The 24,468-nt window shown below is 36.4% G+C and overlaps 1 protein-coding gene across 1 annotated transcript; it reads left to right on the forward strand.

Annotated features, from left to right (window-relative positions):
* The first annotated feature begins 2,692 nt into the window (after window positions 1-2,692).
* Window positions 2,693-24,468, forward strand: LOC109434145 (putative selection and upkeep of intraepithelial T-cells protein 1 homolog). The gene is made up of 8 exons (XM_019710869.3): window positions 2,693-2,768; window positions 4,433-4,780; window positions 8,733-9,014; window positions 11,962-12,066; window positions 18,247-18,339; window positions 22,939-23,058; window positions 24,112-24,207; window positions 24,315-24,468. Exons 1-7 carry the CDS (start codon window positions 2,693-2,695, stop codon window positions 24,177-24,179), a joined length of 1,092 nt encoding a protein of 363 aa, XP_019566428.3. The 3' UTR covers window positions 24,180-24,207; window positions 24,315-24,468.

Raw genomic sequence — 24,468 nt, forward strand, 5'->3', positions numbered from 1 at the left:
GAAAGTGCATTGACTCTATAGAATATTTTGGATAGACTTGACATCTTTATGATATTAAATTTTCCAATCCATAAACACTTGTATCTCTGGGATTTAACATAATAAAGTAGTATCTTTCAATAGATACAATTACAGTACTGTGTCATAATTTCATTAATAAAAATTTTGAATTGTTTCATTTATTCCAGAGGACTTTACATTTTTATTGTTGTTATTAATAAATGATAGTTTTAAAAAGGTATATATGCTAACTTCCTGTTGTTGGCAGAAATGCAAGTAATTTTTAAATAAAGAAACAAAAATAAGTATTTAGAAAAACATGATTTTCTATGTACAAATACAAAAGAATATGCACCTAAGTCATTATAAATGGTAAGAGATTTTAACAAATTGATTAATAAAATCTGTTATTAACATTATGTTTCTAAAGTTGTTTGTTGGATGTTGATATTACTTTGGGTTATATGTGTATGCTTACTGCTAGAATATTTGTATTGTGCCTAATTTAGTTATTACCAATAATGCTATGTTTATTACACATGTCTCTTGTGCATTTGTACTTGTGTTTCTAATAATCATATACCCAGATGTAGAATTGCTGGATCATAGACTATATTTATTTTCATCTCTAGTGGAAGATGCTAAAGTGCTTTCAAATACAGTAGTTCCCCCCTTATCTGCAGTTTTACTTTCTGCAGTTTCAGTTATCCACAGTCAACCACAGTTCAAAAATATTAAATGGAAAATTCCAGAAATAAATTTATAAGTTTTAAATTGTGTGCCATTCTGAGTAATGTGATGAAATCTCTTGCTGACCCACTCCATCCCACCCACGACATGAATCATCCCTTTGTCCAGTGAATCCGTACTTTATGTGCTACCCATGCATTAGTCACTTAGTAGCCATCTCGGTTATCAGATCAGCTATTGCAGTATCACAGTGCTTGGCTCAAGTAACCCTTATTTTACTTTATAATGGCCCCAAAGTGCAAGAATAGTGATGCTGGCAATTCATATATGCCAAAAAAAAAGTCATAAAGTGTATGTATGTATAAAAAAATCATAGAATATCTAAGGTTCGGTACTGTCTGCAGTTTCAGACATCCACTGGGGTTGGGGTTGGGGGCGGTCTTGAAAGTATCCCCACAGATAAAGGGGGACTACTGTAACATCTTAGCAATGCACTCTAACCAGCCATTAACATAAGGAATGCTCTGTACACCACGTTGCACCATATCTTCAGCAAAACTTGGTATTGTCAGCCATTCTGGTTTGTGTGACAATGTTACATTGTGGTTTTATTATGCATTTTCCTGATTCTTAATGACGTTCTTCATCTTTTTTTATCTTTACTGTTATTTGGGTATTTTCTATGTTGAGACTGTTTAGGTCTCTTGCCTACTTTTCCTTTGGCTTTTTTGCCTTAAAAATAATTTGTGTAATTAAAAATTTTAAACTATATATTCAGGATATCAGCCCTTCATCAGCTGAAGTTTTGCAAATACCTATCCCTACTCTGTGGCACTGTTTTCATCTATATCATTCTTTCTAATCCCATATTCTTTTTAATGGGTAGATTAAACCATTGCAAGAGACAGCTAACCTGTAAATTTTCTCTCTAACACATTATTTCATATTCTTGTATTGTAAAACACAAATCTCAAAATAGAATCACATCATTTATATTTGCACATAAGCACTCCATATTCTAGCAAGTGAAACCTAATATTTTATTTATTGACACATTTGAGATTCTTCGTGAACCAGACTTTGCTTAACTATTGAACATATGAAACCAAATATAGGTCCCTCAATCCAGCATGCTAATACATACTCCCGTATCTTAGCCATGCCTTTTTTTCTGTCTAGGACTCCTAGAAAAAGAGCCTAGGACCAAATGTATTACTAAGAATTTATTGGAGGGGAGTTGCAATTTAGGCAGCAAAAGTGAGGGGGGAAATTAAGAAATAAAGTAAGAAAGGAGTAGCATTTATCTGCTTGCTTCTTCCTATTTCCTGTATCAGATTGATCCAAGTTTATCTCACAAACAGTTAACACACCTTTGCATATGAGTTATTTTACCCAGGCCCTCTGGGCAGCTGTTGTGGAATCGAGATCCTTCCTCCCTATTGTGGCATTTCCTTTGAATGTGGAAGTAATGGCAAGAGCCAGAAGTTCCATGGATTCAGGCTGATCAAACCCTGCCCATAACAATGGAGTTATAGATATTTTGCTAAAGCGGGCCTATCCCTTACAGAAGGCACACAAGTGTTCCCTTTAGGAAATGAGGCAATATCAGAGGAAGCAGCCAGGGCTCTCCACTGAGTAAGTGGCCCAGGCCAAGGAGTCGATGGGGCCAAATGAGTGTGGGGATGTGTATAGCTGGGTTCTGTATGCCTTTATGCTCTTGTCTGCCACAGCTGCCATTCAGAACAGTAAATTGATGAAAGCAATGAGCCACAGTAAGAGCACAGGAAGGAAAGAGGAAAAGAGATAATCTCAGTGCATCTGATACCTGTAGTTTTGCTAAGTCATTTGGTTGTACATCAAAAGGAATTCTCTCAAAAGGCAAGCTTTCAAAAATTATCTCGTGTGTGTGTGTGTGTGTGTGTGTGTGTGTGTGTGTGTGTGTCTTACCATGATTCTTGCTGCCTGATCGATCCCACAGTTGCTATTTCATTTTCCAGGTGTGATGGAGCCTTTATTTCCCAGTGTGTCTGGATACTCTGTGGCCATTCTTCTCTTACTGGTGGTAGTACCCACCTCAGGTAAGACTATCTGTTTCCTTTGCATGGTGGGTTACATCTATAAGGGAAGATACGGGAGATAAGTGACACTAAACGAAATGAGGAAGCTTTCTCACTGATATTCCTCAGGTCCTACCCTTTTTGTTCTAGTTTTGAGGATAAAAATGAGTCCTAAAACAACTTATTATTAAGAAATGTTGTGCCAGTGACTGCGTCTTTCTCAGCCCGAACTCCATACCACAGTGCTGTAATGATGTACCTAAGAGACAGATAAATGCTACCATCTACCCCAGGGAGACTCAAAATCTGGCAAAACATAATGAATATATCCCTTTATTTAACAACAAACCATGATCATTTATGTGACTATGAATTATAAGTTTAGTAGGACCTCAGGTAAAGAAACGGTGTGACCTGGATCTGTCCACAAATTTTTCTTAGTGCAGTGGGCCTTAAGTGGCAATTCAGATTCCTTATGGTGAGAATGATAAGCATTGTTGGCAGAGACAGGAACGCATTTGGTGTAGTTGAAAGGAGCAAAAACTCAGAGAATGTGAGGAGCTGTGTGATAGTTATCTATAGCTTCATGACAAATTATCCCCAAATTAATGCTTTAAAACAAGCACCATTTTATAATATCTCACAGCTTTGTGGGTCAAGAATTCTGGCCAGTGCTTAGCTGGGTGATTCTTCTGTTCCACGTGACATAGACTGTCACTGGTTTATTCAGCTTATGGTCAGGATGGTCTGAAGGACCCAAGGTGGCTTTATTCAGATGTCTGGCACTTGGGTGGAGCAGGCTGGAAGGCTGGGATCAGCTGGGGTTGTCAAACAGCCTTTCTGCCATGGATGTCTCAGTGTAGTCAGACTTCATTTTGTTAGCTCATGGCTTCCAGAAAGAATGTTACCAGAGAGAGAGAGAGAGAGAGAGAGAGAGAGAGAGAGAGAGAGAGAGAGAGAGAGAGAGAGAGATGCTCATTTCTTCAGACAGGCTCAGAAATGATTGCAGGTTGTCTTCTGCTATATTCTCCTGAGCAAAGCAATCTCAGAACACACTTCGAAGAGGAGGGGACATAGACCCTTTCTCTTCATGGAAGGGGCATAAAAAAATTTATGGCCATCTTTAATCCACCAAAAATGGATACTGAAAAAAAGCAGTGGTATATTTGATAAGTAAAGGATATTGTTTGGCAATAGTGGTCCACATCCCACCTCTCAACAAGGGAGTATCTTCCATTCCTTCATTAAGTATTTACAGAGTACCTGCTAGGTCCAAGTGATGTTTTATGCATTGGGGATAATAAAGAGACTTAAAAAGGGAAATGAAACAAGACTCTGCTATTGCATGACTTACAAGTTAGTGGGCCAGGAGGTAATACAGAAATTTAAAATATCAGGTAGTAATATGTGCTATGAAGACATGCTTAGTTATGATTAAGGGAAATGTTAAATGGGTGGTCATAAAAAATTTCCCTAAGGAGAGATAAGGAGGCTGTGACTGAAGTGTCTGAGGAAGGAAAGCTGCTCCCAGAGTGAAAAAACCTCTGAGAATAAAGTTCTGAGTCAGAAAGGACTTGACATCAAGAATCAGAAAATAGGCTAATGTGTCCGGGGCAGAGGGATCTAGGTGAAGCATTCTTCTCAGGCCTTCAGACTAAACCCTTGGTCTCCAACTTCCTCCACAGAGCATTTCAAAGTGAACAGCTCCAGGAGCGACCAGGTGGCCATGGTAGGCGGACATGCTGAGCTCAGCTGCCAGCTGTCCCCACCACAGAATGCAGAACACATGAACGTGGGCTGGTACCGGGATCACTACTCCCGCCTAGTTCACATGTATAAGCATGGGAAAAAATTCTCTGGAGAAAGCACTCAGAACTATGCAAATCGGACAGTGTTACTGATGGATGCCTTGGGAGAGGGCAAAATGACGCTCAGAATCCACAATGTCAGTATTTCTGATGAGGGGAAGTACCACTGTTTCTTTAAAGATAATGACACCTATACAGAGGCCAGCATGGATCTGAAGGTGGCAGGTAAGGACAGAGGAGTCATCTCCAGGTTTCCTTGGTAGTGCTACTCTGGACCCATGATCCAGGATTCATTAATGCTGGGCCATGAGAAAAAGATCTCAGGGCATTTTTAAAAATTTATAACTTTTCAATATAATGAAATACTATAATTTGTAGAAAAATACATAGAAAAATATAATAATCCAGATACTTGGTTAGCAATTTGCCATATTTATTTTAGATCAAGTTAAAGTCACTTTTATACTCCTCGATGGCACTGTTCATTTTTCTCGTTTCCAAGAAATAATCATTAAACTCATATTGTCTCTTTTGGTTTATGTACAGTCATTCATAAAAATAGATTTTATTATTTTGTGTTTTTAAATTTTATACATTACTATCATTATATATATTCTATTGATCTGATTATAGTCTTAATATTTTATTTTGATATCAATTCATTCTTACTCAAGTAGATACAATTCATTCTTTTTAACTGTAGTACAGTATTCCACCCCACAAATATACGACCACTGGTTTATATATTCCCATATCGCTGTGCATTAAGGTGGTAGTCAAGTTCCGGTTCCCATGTTAAACTGTAATCTTTGTGTGCAAGAGTTCCTCTAGGATATACAGCTAGGAGGGAAGTTGCTAGGCCATTGTATACAAATATCTTCAAATTAATTTGGCAATTGCCCAACAAAATGATTGGACCAATTTATATTGGACTCAAGTCATGCAAAAACTATATCCACTTCAATGCTTGGAATTATCATGTTTTTAAACTTTGGCAATTTTGAACATTTGTGACAACATGGATGGATCTTGAGAGTATAATGCTAAGTGAAATAAGTCAGACAGTAAAAGCAGAGAACCATATGATTTCACTGATATGTGGTATATAAACCAAAAACAGTAAAAGATCACGACAAACAAATGAGAAACAAAAACTCATAGACACAGACAACAGTTTAGTGGTTACCAGAGGGTAAGGGGGGTGGGGGGTGGGAGATGAGGGTAAGGGGGATCAAATATATGGTGATGGAAGGAGAACTGACTCTGAGTGGTGAACACACAATGGGATTTATAGATGATGTAATACAGAATTGTACACCTGAAACCTATGTAATTTTACTAACAATTGTCACCCCAATAAATTTAAAAAAAAAAATCCTTTGGCAATTTTGATTTTAGTTTCCTTATTGATAGTAAATTGTTCTTTGTTATATAATGGATATTGTATTATCCTTTCTGCTTCTTGCCTGTTTATTATTTTTAACCATTTTGCTATTGAGTTCTTTGATGGTTTTCTTAATTTATGGGAATTTTTTTTATTCTGGATATTACATTTCTGTTTTCATTTATGTTGCAATAATATTTAGTCTATTGTTTTTTGGGAAAAAACACTTATGGTAATTTTTGTTGCGCAGATATAATTTTGAAATGATCAAATTTACAGTCTACCAATTATGATTTATAATTTGTGTAACATTTAAAAAACATCTTCCTATTCTCATATTATAAAGATATTTCCTTTTAAATTTTTAAAGATTTTTTTTACATTTAGTTCTTGATTTATACAGATTTTACTTTTGTTTGTTATGAGATAATAATGTCTTTCAATATTAAGATATATATTTGTTGACTATTCCCAATAATTGTAAGATTTTACACAACTTTTGTCGAATTTCATTAGTCAATTTTTTTGAATTATGAATGGGATGTTATTGTTATACATTTTAATGATTATGGTTGTGATGTAGAAATGTTACTGATTTTTGTTTTCTTTAAATATTACTTTCTGAATGAAAATATCAAGATTCAAAATTTAATAATTTGAAGAGTGCATGGTGAAAAGTTTCAATATATTCCCATCTTATAGCCAAGAATTTCACCTGTCACAGCTAATATGATTAGTTTCTTAAATATCACTCCCTGAGATATTTTACATTTATATAAATAATATACATAAACATGCATATGTACACGCATATACAAACACAGGCATACAAGTATATATCTATATAATCTTTATATATATCCATATTTTCTTTTTAAATAAATGCTAACATACTATATAGTTTTTTAAAACTTGCTTGTTTTTGCTTAATAATATGAATTGAAAAAAATTTCATATCAGTATATAAATTTTTTTCTATTCCTTCTATGATTGCAGTGTTACATTGCAATGGATTGTGGATGCTGTAGAAATTATCTTACTCAAATCCTATTAAAGAATATGCAGATTGCTTTCAAGCTTTTGGTGTGCAAGCAATGCTCTAATAACTTAAGTAAATAACTACATATACAATTTCACACATGTACAAGTATGTGCCTGTATGAAAATTTTAACATCAATTTGTCAAATCTTTCTCTCTCTCTCTTTTTCTCTCTCTCCCTCTCTCAGACACACACACTCATACCTTTAGGTTTTTATTAGACTTCATTGAATTGATAGAACAAATTGGGTATGGGGTAGGGTTAATGCACCAGAATCTTCATCTTCTAGGTTCCAATCTTTTCTCTCTTACTCCCAGAAATTCTCTAAAAGAAACTCAAGGTCATTAGCTGTCCTCCCTGACAAGCAAATACTCAGATGCAGAAACAGCTAAACCTTCTCTTAACTTCAATCCTTTCCCTGTTCAGGTCCTGTAATTGCTCTTTATCTTTTTTTTCTTTTTTCTTTTTTTTAATTGCTCTTTATCTTATTAGAACTTTGAGCAAATTTTAGGAGATGCTTTTTGGATTTCATCCACATTTGGGTTGTCTTCAGATGGAAGATTTGTTCAAATTACCTCATCATCATTACTGGCAGCCAAAACTCTAAACACATCATTTTTATTTTTAAAAATTTATTATTTGTATACTTACGTATTTACTCCCAAAAAGAACTTGATGCAGGTTCTATGCTCAAAAAGTGATGATGCAAATTTTACAATAGTTAATGTAGAGATGAGGACACCTAATAGAACTTGATTCTAATTTGGATTTTTTTTAATTACTTTTTTTTTGTATTGAGGTACACTTTATAAATAGCACAGTGTACAAATCTTAAATGTACAGCTCAGTGAATTTTCACATATGGGGACACCCATGAACTCACCCTTTAGATCAAAATGTTAAATATTTCTAGCACCCCAGAAGGGTCCATCTTTCTCCTTCCTAGTCAATACCACTCTCCTCCTATGGAGGTAACCATCATTCTAACTTCTGTGACAATAGATAAGTTTTACTTCTAGAGGATGATACAAGTGGAATAACACATTTAGATACACAATTGCTCACCATTATTCATTTATGTTATTGTGAATAACAAAATGTGTTATTTCTCATTTCTTTGTACTATTCTATGCTGCGATTGGACATTGGATTACTTTCGGTTTGGGGCTATTATGAATAATGCTACCACGAGTATTCTTGAGCATACTTTTGGTAGGCATTAGTACTCATTAGTACTAGCATTTATTTCCCTGAGAGTTAGTGGTGTTGAGCTGAGCATCTTTGCATATACTTATTGGTCCTGTGTGTGTGTGTGTGTGTGTGTGTGTGTGTGTGTGTGTGTGTGTGTAAATTGAATATCTCTTCAAATCGTTTGTCCATTTAAAAAAACAGGTTTGTCTGTCTTACTGATTTATAGTATTTTTAAAATTGTGTTTTGGACTCAACTCTTTTCTCAGATGTATTGTGAATGTCCTCTAGTCTGTAGCTTGATTTTTCACTTTCTACCTGTCTTTTGATGAACAGAAATGATTAATTTCCATAAAGTCTAATTTGTCAATCATTTCTTCTATGGTTAATACCTTGGTATCCTTTAGCTTGGATTTGGATCAGAGTATTAGCCCTGCCCTAATTGTGGCCATCACTATTAAACTTATGGCATATTATATCAGCCACAGAGAATGAAAGGAAACATTTACTTATTAATTTTTGAGTACACACCAACCATTAATGTTATTTCTCTCTCCTCCTCCAGCTCTTGGCATGAATATACAGATTGATCTTCAGGTTTCTGACACAAAAGATTTCATGGTGGAGTGTAGCTCAGGAGGGTGGTTTCCACAAGCCCTGATGGAGTGGAGAGACAGCAGAGGGAACGTAATTCCACCCTTATCAAAAATCTCCTCTGAGGATGTAGCTGGATTATGGCACCTAAAGATGAGTGTTCTTCTCAAAAATAGCACCCATCGTTCTGTCACTTGCTGCTTTCATAACACGGTTACCCGTCAAGAGAAAAGGGCAGGTATTGTCCTACCAGGTGAGTACTTGTGGCTTACCTTCTTGTTTTTATCAGTGTGACAAACTAAATATAAAATTAAGTAAAATAATAAATGGGAAATTGCTTTATAAACTGAACTGCTGTAGAAATGTAATATTTAAACCTTATTAACTGGTTGGGAACAATGAAAACACCAGATGCAAAGGGGACTGTTTTTTAAAAATGGAAGGTACTATAATAATCAGAGAAAGAGCCCTTATTCTGTTTAGCATCTTAAGGCTTCAACAATTATATGTCATTTGAGTGCTAGATCCACTATTTCTAGCTTTGTGAACTTGGATGTCACTTGACCTTTAAGACCATTGATTTTTCTTATTTGAAAATGATAACACATATGGTATTTTGAGTTTGCAATAAAATGTTGCAAGTGAAATGGCTTTACGAGACCTAAAGCACATGCATATTTAACATTGATTTAAAAATTATGGATGTCACAAGTGGACTTTTTACTATCTCATGAAGAAATAGATATGTAGAGAAGTCAGTTACTATAGATTCAGAAACCAATAAGTGGTATATCCAGGATTAGATCCCAGCTCCTCACCCATTATCCAAGGCTGTTTTTCTCTGGCAAGGGATGGGTTATGATCATGGAGGAAAGAGGCCAACACAATGAGTTGTGACCTGTGTGCTTCAGCCAGTGACTAGGTGCAGTCCCAGAGAAATTAAAGTGAATGGAAAGGACAAGAGGTAGGAGAAGTGAAAGAGTCCATTTTCAGTAGGACAACAGCTCAACAGTTATACTAAAAGACTTTCTCCATCAGTAGTTCAAACACAATAGAAATAGTCAGATAGCTCATGTGGCTCTACTCCTTGAGGTAACTCAAACACTTAGATTCACTTGGGTTGTTCACAATCAATCCCCCTAAAGACCTGAAAAACCTGTTTATTAGACCTAATGCAGTAAGAGAGAACATCATCTTGGCAGAGTATTAATAGCACTCTAAAATGGGTAATTAGAGGAGGATATTTATAGAGTTTTAGAGCCTCTGCTGGGTGATTTTAAAGGTCTTGCAAGATGACACACTAGTTAGAATTTACAGAGTTTATAATATAATAGCTTTGAATTGGTGAGCACAGTAAGAGGAAGGTCTTGAAGTGAGTCTTGATGAGCCAATCATTAGTTTTATTGAATAAACTATTTTAGTTGACCCACAGCCTTATCTCCCAGGAGCAAGAATTTCCTGGGACCAGTAGTCAAGTTATTGTTGTTTTCAGTTGTTTAGTAGAGGGACACGAAAGTATGCCTAGCACCAAAATTGTTTACCACAAGGACCAACGTTTAACATAGGGACAGGGAATTATTTTAGTTTCATTCTCAAGGGGACTACTGCTGAAAAGAAGGAGAGGACATGTCCTGCGGGACATCATCAGTGTCTACAAGAGGGTCTTTGGATATGACCTCAGATCAATTTTAGTCTTACTGTAGAGAACGGAACAGAGAAGATAACTGTTTAACTACATCCAGTTCACAAAGCCTTAGTATCAGGAAATTACAAAATGCCCTTTTTCTTCATAGTCATGGAAGAATTAGGAAGTTAATAAATAAATTTTGGAAGCCCCTTTACTCCTGTTCATCAAAACCCCACTTTATGTGCTTAAATCTTTTCATAATTCAAAATTAACTCCCTTTGTCAACTCACAATTTGAATCTTCTGTTTGGCTTCATGGGAAACTTACTTCTGGTTTTCCTTTTAATCCTACATTTCTATTCTGAGTCATTCGGGATTTTTGGATTGTCCGACCTAATCAATATTGTTGAAATTGAAGTGTAATGTAGAACCTTGGATCCCAGGCTCTTTTCATGTTGATCTTTTATTTGAATGAACGACTTTCATAAAATGAAACAACAAATTCAGCCCTGGTGATAGCCAAGTAAGGGAAATACCTTGACAGTGGAGCTGCTATTTTTGTTGTTGTTCCTAAAATCCATGTGTCCCTCAAATTCCAATAGTTTGCTAATCTACTTACTGGGTTAGCTTGCTTTACTTCACACCATTTGTTAATTTAATATATTAAGATATTAATTTAATATATTAAGATGAAAATAACACGATATGGAGGTATTTCCTGTCTGATTCTGTGTTTTGTTAGTTTGTGTGTTTGTCTCTTTCCAAATTTACCTTCTTCATTCCCTGAGAAACAATGCTTGTCTCCTTTCACAATATCTCAGACACAAGGTTTTTAAAATCCTACTCTCCAGGTCACCAGTTATTAGTAGTAATGATAGGGCAAATATTGGCATTGCACTTTCCCTATTTTCTGAACTTTTAAGAGTTGAGGATTCCTTGCTTTATTACCACTCAAAATTTGTTACTTTTTTAATTTAAATATTTTGATCAGGATATTGGATGTTCTCTCCTGGGAGAATTTTTCTGTCATATTGGCCCTAATACACAGGGAATTTGAACACTGAATGTCAGAAGACTTTCATAGTTTTATTTCTGGAATTTCAGAGCTCTTATGTTTTCTTTAAACTTCCTAAAATTTCACCAGGGGCACTTCTGATTCAGTTCCACAGACATTGGTTTCCCCAAATCTCACAAATATTTTTTGTGAGTGGTGCTCAGGACCCTGTCCTCTAATTTCCTTAATTTCATAGATTTGTCCTCTGGAATGTAAGAAAAGAAATAGAAAGTTATTCCTCCCTTCAATTCTGTCCCACCCTTGGCCCAATACCTCCTAAACTCTGGTCTTTCCCTTAGTCCATTTTCATTGGCCAGTAGCCCTCATCTTTGTACTGTGTTGGTGGTACAGTGGTGAGCATAGCTGCCTCCCAGGAGCCCTCATCTGAGCCCAGAGTACATTTCAGAGTGTAATGGGGATAAGTGTGGATCCTGCTTCCTTAGGAGCAAATTTCCATACCCATTGGACTCTTGTAATCCTGCTGCCCTACTTAATCAAGACTTTCTGCTCTCTCTTTCAGATATCCTGCTCAAATCTGAGTATTGGTCAACAATGTCGTGTATGCATTCATTGGTCATTACAGGTTTGGTCTTTGTGCCTGTTTTTCTGACACTCAGAATGAAAGGTATGTCATTCATGGAAGGTAAAGAGCTCTGAAGCCTTCTGTACTTGATATCAAGTGCTTAGAGAAGGTTTATACAAAACTGTGAACCTGCATCTCAATGTGTCACACTGCTATACTTGCCAAAGTAGGTCTCAATGTCTCGAGTTATGCCTCAGGTTAAGCTGCCAGTCTCCCTCCTTCTGTGGTTCTCCAGGGTGTGGGCACTGCTGATGTGTATTACTGCCAAGACCTCCTGATCATTTCACAGTCATCATTGCTTGTTTCCATCACTTGGAATCTCAGTAATAGTAATTCTGTCCTCTTACACACACAGCCATGGATCTTTAGACTTATCTCTCAAGTTATTGAGAATATTTTTTCTTGACAACATGAGAAAGAGAAAAATATATGAACCAATAACCAGATTCTTGGTCCTCCTGAATCTCCTCTCAACTCTCCTTTTGCTCTTCCTATGAAACTAACATAAATATATCCTTTTTCTTCCCCATTAGAGGTAGGAAATGAAGCCTTAATTGGAGGGAACTGAGAACAGAGGGCAGAATAGGTATCAGATACATTTGAGAATGAGTCCTTAAGTACTTGACCTTAGGAACTTCAGACCATGCATTCTATAACGTTGAATGAGTATTTGTCATGTGCCAGAAGATGTGATAAATAATTTGTAGTAAATATCTTACTAACTTATCCAAACAATCCTATGTGGTAGCTTCTGTTTATTAGCATCATTCTTAGATGAAGAAATTAAGGATCAGAGTTTTTAGGTGAATTGTTCAAGCTCAAACAACGTATAAATATACAGCCAGGATTGGAACTTAGGTTTTTCAAATGCTAAACACTTTGCTCCACAATCAGGCTCTTCTTCATGTTGTGTGGTATCAAGATCGTTCTCTTATCCTTGCACTGATGGGGAGATCACTAACTCATTAGACAGCTTGATTTGTTTATTCATTTATTCAGCAAATGTATATTGAGCATCTCCTAGGTGCACTGTTCCAGATACTGACAATATAGTAGAAGAGAGCACTGGTAGACCTTACTTTTAGTGTAATGTGAGAAAATTCTTCTTTTTGGAACTTTCTTGTTGAGAATTACTTGTATTTGTGACTTTAAGAACAAAACAAACATAGAATATTTGTCTTTCTCTGTCTGATTTATTTCACTTAGCATAACACCCTATAGATCCACCCATGTAGAACCTTAAAAAACAAAATAAATGAACAAACAAAACAAAACAGAAACAAACTCATGTATACAGAGAACAAACTGATGGTTGCCGAATGGGAAGGGGTGGGGGGCATAGGTGAAAATGGTGAAAGGGATTAAGAAGTACAAACTGTCAGTTATAAAAGTAGTCATGGGGATGTAAAGTACAGCTTGGGGAACATAGTCAATAATATTATAATAACTGTATATGGTGCCAGATGACAACTAGACTTATCATGGTGATTACTTTGTAAGGTATATAAATGTCTAATCACTATGTTGTATACCTGAAACTAATATAATATTATACGTCAATTATAATTTAAAAAATACAAACTAACAAACAAATAAACAAAACAAAACCAAAACCATGTTTCTGGATCCTCTCCACTCTAAGCCAAGTATTCAGTTGTTTTTTTTTTCCATTATAAACCTCAGAATTACCCAACTATCTCATCATTTTCCTCTAGGAATGTTATGAATGAGTAAATGAATCTTTTTAAAATTTTTTCATTTAAAATATACAATATTATATTAGTTTCAAGTGTACTCTATAGTTAATTCAACATTTATATACCTAAAGATAAGTCCAGCAACCATCTGACACCATATTATGCTATCACAATATTTTTGGCTATATTCCCTATGCTGCACATTAAATCCCATGACTATTTGCTTCATACCTGGACATTTGAACCTCTTATTCCCCTTTACCACCCCATTTTTTAAATTTTTCAATTATAGTTGACATTCAATATTATTTTATATTAATTTCAGGTGTACAGCATACTAGCGAGACATTTATATAATTTAAGAAGTGATCCTCCTGAGTAGTCTAGTACCCACCTGGCACTATACACAGTTATTACCTTATTATTGACTATATCCCCTATGCTTTACTTTATATCCTCATGACTATTTTATAATGACCGATTTTTACTTCTTAATCCCTTCACTTTTTCACCCTGCTGCCCAACCCACTCCCATCTATCACCTCAACAAGTCTAGCACCCATCTAGCACTATAAATCGTTATTACACTATTATTGACTATATTCCTTATGCTATTCCCCATAACTACTTTGTAACAATCAATTTGTACTTTCTAATCTCTTTACCTTTTTTCACCCACATCCCCAACTTCTCTCCCATCAGGAAACCATCAAAAAGTTTTCTGTATCTATGAGTTTGTTCCTGTTTTGTTTCTTTATTTTATTCTTTAGATTCCACATATAAGCACAATCACATTCCATCTGTCTTTCTCTGTCCTTCCAGGTCCATCCATGTTGCCAAGATGGCAAGAACTCATTTCTTTCCATGGCCGAGCAATATTTCATGGTATATATGTATATCACGTCTTTTCTTTCTTTCTTTTTTTTAAATCTATTCATCCATCCACAAATACCCAGGCTTCCTCCACATCTTGGCCATTGAAAACAATGCTGCAATGAATATATGGATGCACACATCCCCTCAAATTAGTGTTTTGGGTTTCTTCAGATAAATACCCGGAAGTGGGATTACTGGGTCCTTCTTTGTCTCTTGTTATAGCCTTTATTTGAAAGTCTATTTTGTCTGGTATAAGTACTACTACTGTAACTTTTTTTGTGTGTGTTTTTTTTTTCATTTCCATTTTCATGAAATATCTTTTTCCATTCCATTACTTTTAGTCAGTGTGTATCTTTAAATCTGAAGTGAGTCTCTTGTACACAGCATATGGAAGGGGTTGGTTTTCTTATCTATTCAGCCTTCCTAAGTCTTTTGGTTAAAGCATTTAATCCATTTATATTCAAAGTAATTGTTGACAGACATGTAACTATTGCTATTTTATTATTCATAATTTTGATTTTTTTCCCCCATCTCTAAGAAGTCCCTCTACATTCCTTGTACTACTGGTTTGGTGATGATGAACTCCTTTAGCTTTCTCTTGTCTGGGAAGCTCTTTTTCTGTCTTTCAATTTTAGATGATAGTCTTGCTGGGTAGAATAATCTTGGTTGTAGGTCCTTGCTTTTCATCATGTTGACTATTTCATACCAGTCATTTCTGTCTGCCAAAGTTTCTGTTGAGAAATCAGGTGACGATCTTATGAGGGTTCCCTTATAAATTATTAATTGTCTTTCTCTTGCTGTTTTTAGGATTCTCTCTTTGTCTTTAACCTTTGCCATTTTAATTATGATGTATCTTGGTGTGGGCCTGTTTGGGTTCATTTTGTTTGACACTCTGTGCTTCCTGGACTTGTATGTGTATTTCCTTCACCAGGTTAGGAAAGTTTTCGGTCATTATTTCTTCAAATAGGTTCTCAATTCCTTGTTTTCTCTATTCTTCTGGTACCCATGTTATGCACATGTGGTTATGCTTGGTGCTGTCCCAAAGGTCTCTTAAACTATCCTCATTTTTAAAAATTCTCTTTTCTTTTTGCATTCTGATTGGGTGTTTTCTGTTATCTTGCCTTCCAAATCATTGATTTGATCCTTTGCTTCATCTAATTTGCTGGTGACTCCTTCTAGTTCATGCTTCATTTCAGTTATTGTATTCTTCACTTCCGACTGGTTCTTTTTTATGGTTTCTATACCCTTCTTTATGCTGCTTTCTCTCTGTTGAAGTTCTCACTAAGTTCCTTGAGCATCCTTATCACCATTGTTTGGAACTCTGTCTCTGGTAGGTTTATTCCCTCCATTTCATTTAGTTCTGTTTGTGAAGTTTTCTCCTGTTCTTTCATTTGGGATACATTTCTTTGTTTCCTCACTTTTGGCTGCCTCTCTGTGTTTGTTTCTATGTTTTAGGTACATCTGCTATGTCTCCCAATCTTAGCTAAGTGGCCTTATGTAGTAGGGCCCTGTGGGGCCCTGGCACAGTCTCCCTGGTCACCTGCTCTCAGATGTTCCAGGAGTGTCCCTTTTGTGGGTTGTGTGTGCCCTCCTGTTGTAGTTGAACCTTAATTGCTATTGGCATGTTAGGGGGTGGGGTTGACCCTCAGGCTGATCGGCTGTGGGATTTGACCATATCCACAGCTTACCTCACTGAGTGGGATTTGCCCCAGGGGGCTCTAGTGCCTGTTGGGACCACCCTTTGTGTGTGCTGCTTGTGGGGCTAATTGGGTGGTGGTCTGCTGTGGCCTGAAGCCAACCTACAAGTATATTTGTTCGGGGGCCTCTTGGGAGGGGTTCTGGTGCAGACCTAGGTCTTCCCCTGCCTGTGACCAACTGGGGACTACCTAGCAGGAGCTACAAAGTGATCCACAGTTATTCACTGTCTGTGCTAAACCTGGAGCCATGTGGGAGAGGCCATGCTGTGAACCAAGAGTGTCTGACATCAGTACCTGGCCTGGGGTAGCTCTGCAAAAAGCCAGAACACCCGGAGGCCTGCTGCCACCTGCCCACTCTCTTTAGGTTCAGCTACTAATAAAGACTCCTACAGGATGCAAGTTGGGTGAGACAGGAGCTCAGTGAGTCACTAGAGTGGGAAGAGTTGTGGTCACCAGGTAATGTAAATTCTGGTTTGATGCCAGTGCTGAGCCTGGGATGACTCAGCAAAAGTCTCAGAGCTCACTGAAGCTATTTGCTGCCCACCTGGAGCCTGTGAATTCTGATAGTTTTCCAAGAAAGAGTTGCAATTGGGGGGGGGGGGGCTGACTGCTCATGAGAAAGTGCCTCCAGCATTGGGAGTTTGGGGTGATATGGAGTCCTAGTGGAGCTCACCAGACCAACTCAAATTCAGATTTGGCCATGTATGTGTGGGGATGGCTCAACACAGGCAAGATGGTATTTGCCCACTGGCCAGATGGGAGAAGGACCCCACACAGGGAAAATGGCGACTGTCCTCCAGCCCCTGCCCCGAAGCCACACACCCCAGGCTGCCCCCAACAAGCCCTTGATGCCCACTGAGATACCATCCCTGTGCCAGAGCCCAAGGTGAGTGCCTGAGTGTAAGTGAATCTGTGCCCAGGCTTTTTAAGAGGACTCCTGGGTTTCCCACAGCCTTCTGTCCCACTGAGATGATCAGAATCCTCACTGTTTTTCACAGCCAGATGTTGTGAGGGCTCCTCCTCTCAGCACCAGTACCCCAGAATGGGAAGACTAGTGTGCGGCTGGTGTCCCTTGATCCTCTGGGGGGGACCTCCACAACTCAGATATCCCTCCTAATTCTCAACCACCACATAGAGGTTGGGGGTCAGCCCAGTTTGTGTCTCTACTCCCAACCCAGTCTCAATGTGGTTTCTTTTTGTAGCCTTACTTATAAAACTTCTGTTCTGCTTGACTCAGATGACTCTCCGGGTTGAGTTTTCAATAATGTTATAATTTTAATGTGTTCACAGAAGGAAGCCGGCACAGTATTTATCTACTCTGTCATCTTGGCTCTCTAAATGAATCTTTTATTTTTTTTAAATCTAGCTTGATGTAGGAAATCATAGTTTAATAAAAAGAGTTTTCCAGCCTTGAAATAATCTTTCTCCCACTGCAGTAAGGCCCTAAACAATAAATATTCAAGCCAAGATTGAATGAATAGCAGGGATGCTAAAGAGAAGAGCCTTGCACTGTAACTGAAGGCCCTTACCGCTGTAAAATTCTTGGCTTCCAAGGCACTTTTGTTCTCCTAGCTAACTCAGAGTTTCCAAAACTGTCACTTTATTGGGCCTATCAACTTTATACCTCAACATGTCACAAGGTTATAGTGACTTGGGCCCTACTCTTTCTAGATCTTATTTCCAGGTTGATCACATGCTACACAGTATGGGAACAAGTAGAAAGAGATCATTCTTTTTAACCTTGCTCTATCCTCAGCTTAAGTGACTGTGAGCCCTGACTATGGCTTTATCTTCACCCACAATCCTGCCTTTCATGCCTGAACTCTGATATAAGTTGAATAGCTCTGAGTAGACATGGCAATGAGAACTTTAAAAAAGTTTCCGGTATTCAGCATTTTTATTGTTATCCCAAAGTATCCTTAAAGTCCTACCTTCCTAATTCTCTTTTTCAGTTCCACAGAATAAATGGTGTGTTCTAGTTGAGTATTTACCTTTCCTGATACAGGCTGTCATCTTTCCTGTCTACTGGATACTCAAGAAAAGAGGTAAATGGAAATAGAAAACATTGAGTTTTTCAGATAATTTCTTCTCTGGCTGGTGCCCTCTTTACTAGGAGGTACTTAGAGATAAAGCTGGGTGACCTTTGTAGCAGCAACAGGAGGAGGAATCAGGGTTACTTGACATCTCAGAGGTTTCAGATTCTGCTCCCTGAACTGTTAGAAGCCCAGCATTTTAGGCTGTACTGATTGATGGCTGTGTTTCCACCATCACTCATGGTGACAGCTGCTTGTGCACCAAGGGAAAAACATATGTTCCTTCAGGTGTCACAGAAATTTCATCAAAAATTATTAAGTCCAGACACTCATTTACGAAACACAATTATTGATGTCACCTATAGGTTGGTTCTGAAGCCACAATTCAAAAACATTTTTGAGTTAGAGATGTTCTTTGAAAAATTAATGAAATAATCCAAATGCGTAATTTTACTTATATTATTTTCTATTCAGTTTCAAGACTATTGAAAGCTATCACTTAACCCTATTTACATATATTTAGATGTTGTTTAGAAATGTGATTACACTATATTTTATACCTTATTATGATCGTATCTGAGAATTTAGCAATACCTTTCATTCATTTACAGTCACTGGTAAGTATTTACATAGGACAATGACTAAGTAAGCAAAAGCATCACTTTATTATTTGCTAGGGCTTTTTTAAATCTAGTATATATTTCTGCATTGCCCCCAAACTAAGCCCATTACATATATTTATACCTCCAGTTACAAACCCAAGCCTCAAATCTTAACAAACAAATGAGCACAAAGAACAGCCCCCTCCGAGTCAGCTAGAAAGTAGTAAGGATGTGTAAGGTGGAATTCTTTTTCCAAAAGTATGGGAGGTCTGAATACCCTAAACCACTCTCTGACAACAATATATGTGCTGCAACGTCTATCTATCATCCATCTAATCTAACATCAATCTGTATCAATCTACCAACCATTATTTTCAAGTTATTTTTGAGCTACTGTGAAGCATTGTTAAAGGAAATTCTTCAGACAGAGGAAAATAATACCAGAAGGAAATGTGGACATTAGGAATTAAGGAAGAGTAAGAAGAGAAGGGGAAAATATCTGGGTTGATCTATTAGAATGTTCTCCTTTTAAGCTCTTAAAAAACCCCAGTTGGCTATTTCTCTTCCTGTTGTCCCACCACTTGTCTCTAGACACAGGTACAGACACAGGAATTATACAGCAAAGCGGATGTCTTAGTCCATTCAGGGTTCTATAACAAAAGCCACAGAATGAGTAGCTTATAAACAACAGAAATTTATTTCTCATAGTTCTGGAGGCTTGGAAGTCTAACATCAAGTTGCCAGGAAGGTCACATTCTGGTGAGGGCCCTCTTCCTGGTGTATAGCTGGGACCTTCCCACTGTGTCCTCACATGGCGGCAGGGGGCTGGGGAGTTCTGTGAGATCTCCTTTATAAAAACACTAACCCCATTAATGAAGCCTCCAACTTTATGATCTAATCACCTCCCAAAGAACGATCTTCCTAATGCTCTCACATCAAGCATTAAGATTTCAACATATGAATTTTGAGAGGGATACAAAAATTCATAGCAGTAGGGTGAAGTAAAAAAAAAAATAGATAGAAAGTTTGATGGTGGAAAGCAAAAATCATAGTATTGTCTGATTAGATTTTTTGTTTTTATTCTCATTTCTTAAAATCAATTTTTATTAAATATATTTGGGGTGATATTGGTTAGTAAAATTATATAGGTTTCAAGTGTACTTTTCTATAATACATAGATGTAACATATGTGACAACTACAACATAAATAGGGATGGTAAAGGGACCTAAGTAGATTGTAGAAAATTCAGTATATTTATTTTAATTCCTTGTACAACCATTAAAACCAACCAAACAAAAACTATACAAATTAATAGAGTAAAAACACAAAAGATAAATTAAAACGTAAAAATTAAAAAGTTCAAAGGATCCCTAAAATTGAGGAAAGGAGGAACAGAGGAATAAGAAATAGAGAAAATAAATAATAAAATGGTAGACTTAAATCCAAACATATCAATAATTACATTAAATGTAAATGATTGCGTTTTCTCAATTTTCTTTTTATATGTTGAAACCATAGTAAGTACATACACATTTAAAACTGATAAACTTTACTGATGAAAGAAAGCAATAATCATTACAGTGTAGCTATTAATGTTTTGCTTTAGCATCTGTTTTGTTCATTAGTAGTATGGCTACACCAGTAATCTTATGACTTGTATTTGCATTGTGTATCTTTTTCTAACCTTTTATTCAATCTTATAAAATATTTTTTATTTAAACTTTTCTGCATGCTTATGCTTTTATGTTCCTCTTGCAAAAAACATATAATTAGATTTTAATGTTTTAATTTATCCTGTTTAATTTAACTGTCATTTAAATGGATCATTTATATCTTTTGCTTATTGATGTTTCAAATCTCTAACGTTATTTTGTGCCTATTGACCTTCCTGTTCTAGCCACATATTTCCATTCTTCTTTCACTTTTGTTTTATTGTGTATTTTTAATAATTTCATTTCCTTTTTCATAATTTTAATCATTCCATCTGTTTTCACTTATAATTGACATATAACTTATACAGTATTTCTATTATTTTAGCAGTTCCCTTAGAAATTGATATACAAATTTAAGTTAACACGTATATACTTAACTTATTAAGTCTGAAGTGAATTAATACCTTAAACACTCTCAGTAGATTAAAAAAACAAAACAAAACTTGGAATAGTTTAATAGCATTTAGCCCCATTGAGTTACATACTATATTTGCTGGGGATTTTAATTCTATGTTATTTAAGCCTCATGGGAGGTTATTTTAATTATTGCTTTATATAGCATTGCATATTTATATTTATCCACACATTTCAATGCTTTTTATCTTTATTCTTTCTTGTGTGTTAGCCTTTACAAATACTAACACATTGAGTAGTCTGTTGACCTTTACCTCACCTTTATTTCAATCACTACAGAACTTTAGTTTGCACGTTATTTTTTTTTTTCTCCCAGTGCACTGAATATATTATTTCACCATTTTGGCTTCCACTCTCTCTATTCTATCGAGACTCTTCACTCTTGACTGTGATCTGTTTTTTCTCTGGTTGATCAAAAGAGTTTTTATTTGCCTTTGTGCCTGTATGCACAAGTGCCCTCAGTGTGGGATTCCTTTTATTTTTCATAACAGGGATTTGTTGGGCTCCCTGATTTTCTAGATTAGTGTTTTTTACCAGATCTCAAATATTTTCAAATACCATTGTTTCAAACACTTCGTTTTCTCCATTCTTTAACTCTTCTTCTTGTACAACTTTATAACTAAGAATCAGAATTTCTACTTCATCCTATATGTCTCTTACCATTTCTTAATTGTTTTCACTTTTTCACTGTTTGTATCTTCCCATTTATTATCCAGTTTACTAATTATCTCCTGAAACATGACTAATCTATTGTGGGACCCAGCCTTTGACTTCTTAATTTCAGATATTATGTTTCAATACCATCAGTCCTATTAACTATATTTTCAAATGTGCTATGTCTCGTGTTTTTATTATTTCCTGTCCTGCAGATATTTCCTAGCTTGTCTCTTTCAATTTTTGAAATATGATATGTATATAGGTGTTTTATAAGATTCTGTCTCATAATTGAAATATCTAAAACTGTTTTGCATCTGTTTCTGACTTTTGTTGAATGCTGTCTTTGTAGCTCTAATTCATTTATCAGATATTTAATAAGGGCCTACTATGTGCCAGGCACATTTCTAAATACTGGGGATTCAACAAGTAACAAAAAATTAAAAGACCCTGACCTTCCTCTGGAGCTTCCATTTTGGTGACAATGTTTTGCATTAATAGACATGAAAACTACCATCTCCAACTTCTCTATTGGTCCTTCCAGGGTCTCATCACAATGACAACATTTTAAAGATTTGAATTTAGTCATCATGGCCCCTGTATCATCATTTGCCCATTTGTTACTTAAATGGAATGACTTTGCGCATCTTCAATATTATGATCATATCCAGGGCACATGCGTATTTGTCTTCTAACACTGAGCTGCAATTACAAACCATTTTTTTTTACCCAATTGCTCAACGGTCCAATTTATTATCTCTATGACATTTCTAGAACATTTTGCCGCTACAGCTCCTAACCAAGGGTATGAAAGCAAATGAGAGTGTGTTCATTTAAGTGAGTAGATGCCTTGCAGTTTACAGTCATGGCTCAGTCCAAATTTTATGCACCCTCTGGCTCATGTAAACTACCAAGTCTTATCCTGTCCTAAAACCTGGGGTTGCAATCCCAAACTAGACCCAGAAAAACAAGTAAATGAGGGCTCGAAGGCAGATTTTCCTTTGCCAATGTTCCCCTTTCCCCTGTTAAGTGGGCTCTACACACCTGTTTCCTTTATTTGTGCATCTTTTCCAGTCTCTATTTTGTTTTGCATATATATGTGTGTGTGTATATGTATATATATATACACGTATATATGTATACATATACATATACATATACATATACATATACATATACATATACATATACATATATATAGTTTTTAAAATATTTTCTTTTTTTCTAGTCTCTGTTTTAGATGACCTGTCATTTTATAGTACCTTCATGTGTGATATGTCTGTGATCGTGGGTGTGCTGATGTGCTTTTTCACCATACTGGTTTGTGTTCTACTTCGTACTCTGAAAGGTAAGTGAGACAGTGAGGGTAGGAGCTCTGACAATGTCATCTCCTGTACTTCCACCAGAATCCCTTGTGTGCTTGGCTTGCACACTGAAACTTCCAGTATAGGGTCAAATAAGCGCTAGGGGAAAAAATGGCAGCTTTACCACTCCCATTATGAGTGAAAGCTAGTCCGAAAGGGCACAGCAATCAGAAAGAAAACCAGGACAAGAACAAGAAAGGCAGGACAGAAGTATGTTTGCCCTGATTGAGGTTTGTATTTAGGCTCTGCTTCCTGTCAGAGATGGTAATGAAGGCACATGTACAGGGATAGGTAGCATACCACCCAAATCAAGAGCAATTCCCATGTAAGAGTCTCATGCCCACAACAACAACAACAAAAAACAGAAGTAACAGCATAAGAGCCAGAGAAGGGCTGTGCTCCTGCTAATACAGGCTCATTTTATCCCCTTCTTGACCCTGCTTAAGGGTTTTCCCTTCTGTCTAAAAAAAGATCCGGTAAATTCCAAATGGGTCATCACTTGGAGGTGTTCAAGTACCTACTAATGCCCCAATCCCTTGAATCAAGGGTTTTCTGTTTTGAGAAGAGACAAAGTGTGTGTCTTGTCCTGGCTTGTTTTTATCTAAGTTAAGAAATTGTAGAGGAATCAGGCTTCCTTTTATTGGACTGCAATTATCAAAGGAATGGGTCGTAGCTGTGACATCGGAATTAACATTCTACTTCCAAACCATGTCATTTAACTTTTGCCTTAACAAATATATTCTAAACACCCCAATGTGGAATTAGAACCAAATCTGTCTTGGGAGAGACTCTACTCCCTTATCTAAATGGTATACTCCAAGTTTATAGTAGGCAGCCCTCAGATTTTGTCACTTATATGATATTAAGCCAATATCTTTACTGCTCTCTATATATCTCTTTATCCACTCAGCTTCTTGAATAACACATGTAATTTACACAAAAATGGTTGTTGATACTGGTTTCTGCTCTAGAATTTAACTCTACAAAACATTACAATCACAGAGGTTCTTTTCTCTCTCCAATTTTGTTCTGTCTAGAAAATAAAGACTTTGATCTTGATCTTCATTGTCCTATGAATGTCAGTGAGCACCATCATGACCTTTGATGTACACTCATGATGTCCATGAATGTCAGTGAGTACCATCATGACCTTTGATGTACACTCCTTTCCTATACCTTAAGTTTAATTAGCATTGAATCCATATACATTCAATAATAACACTTGCTGCTTCCTTAACAGGTTTTCTATAATCATGGACATCTGTCTCTTCATCTGAAACATAGGACACTTGAAGACAGCAGAACCAGTTATATAAAACTTTGAGAAAAAAGCACTTTGGATAAAGGGCCTGTATACTTTTGTGCAAAGTCAAATAATGAGCAATGTGTGAGAG

This window comes from Rhinolophus sinicus, chromosome 14, assembly GCF_057876585.1.
Source record: "Rhinolophus sinicus isolate RSI-liver-muscle chromosome 14, RSI-T2T, whole genome shotgun sequence".
Classification (NCBI taxonomy): domain Eukaryota; kingdom Metazoa; phylum Chordata; class Mammalia; order Chiroptera; family Rhinolophidae; genus Rhinolophus; species Rhinolophus sinicus.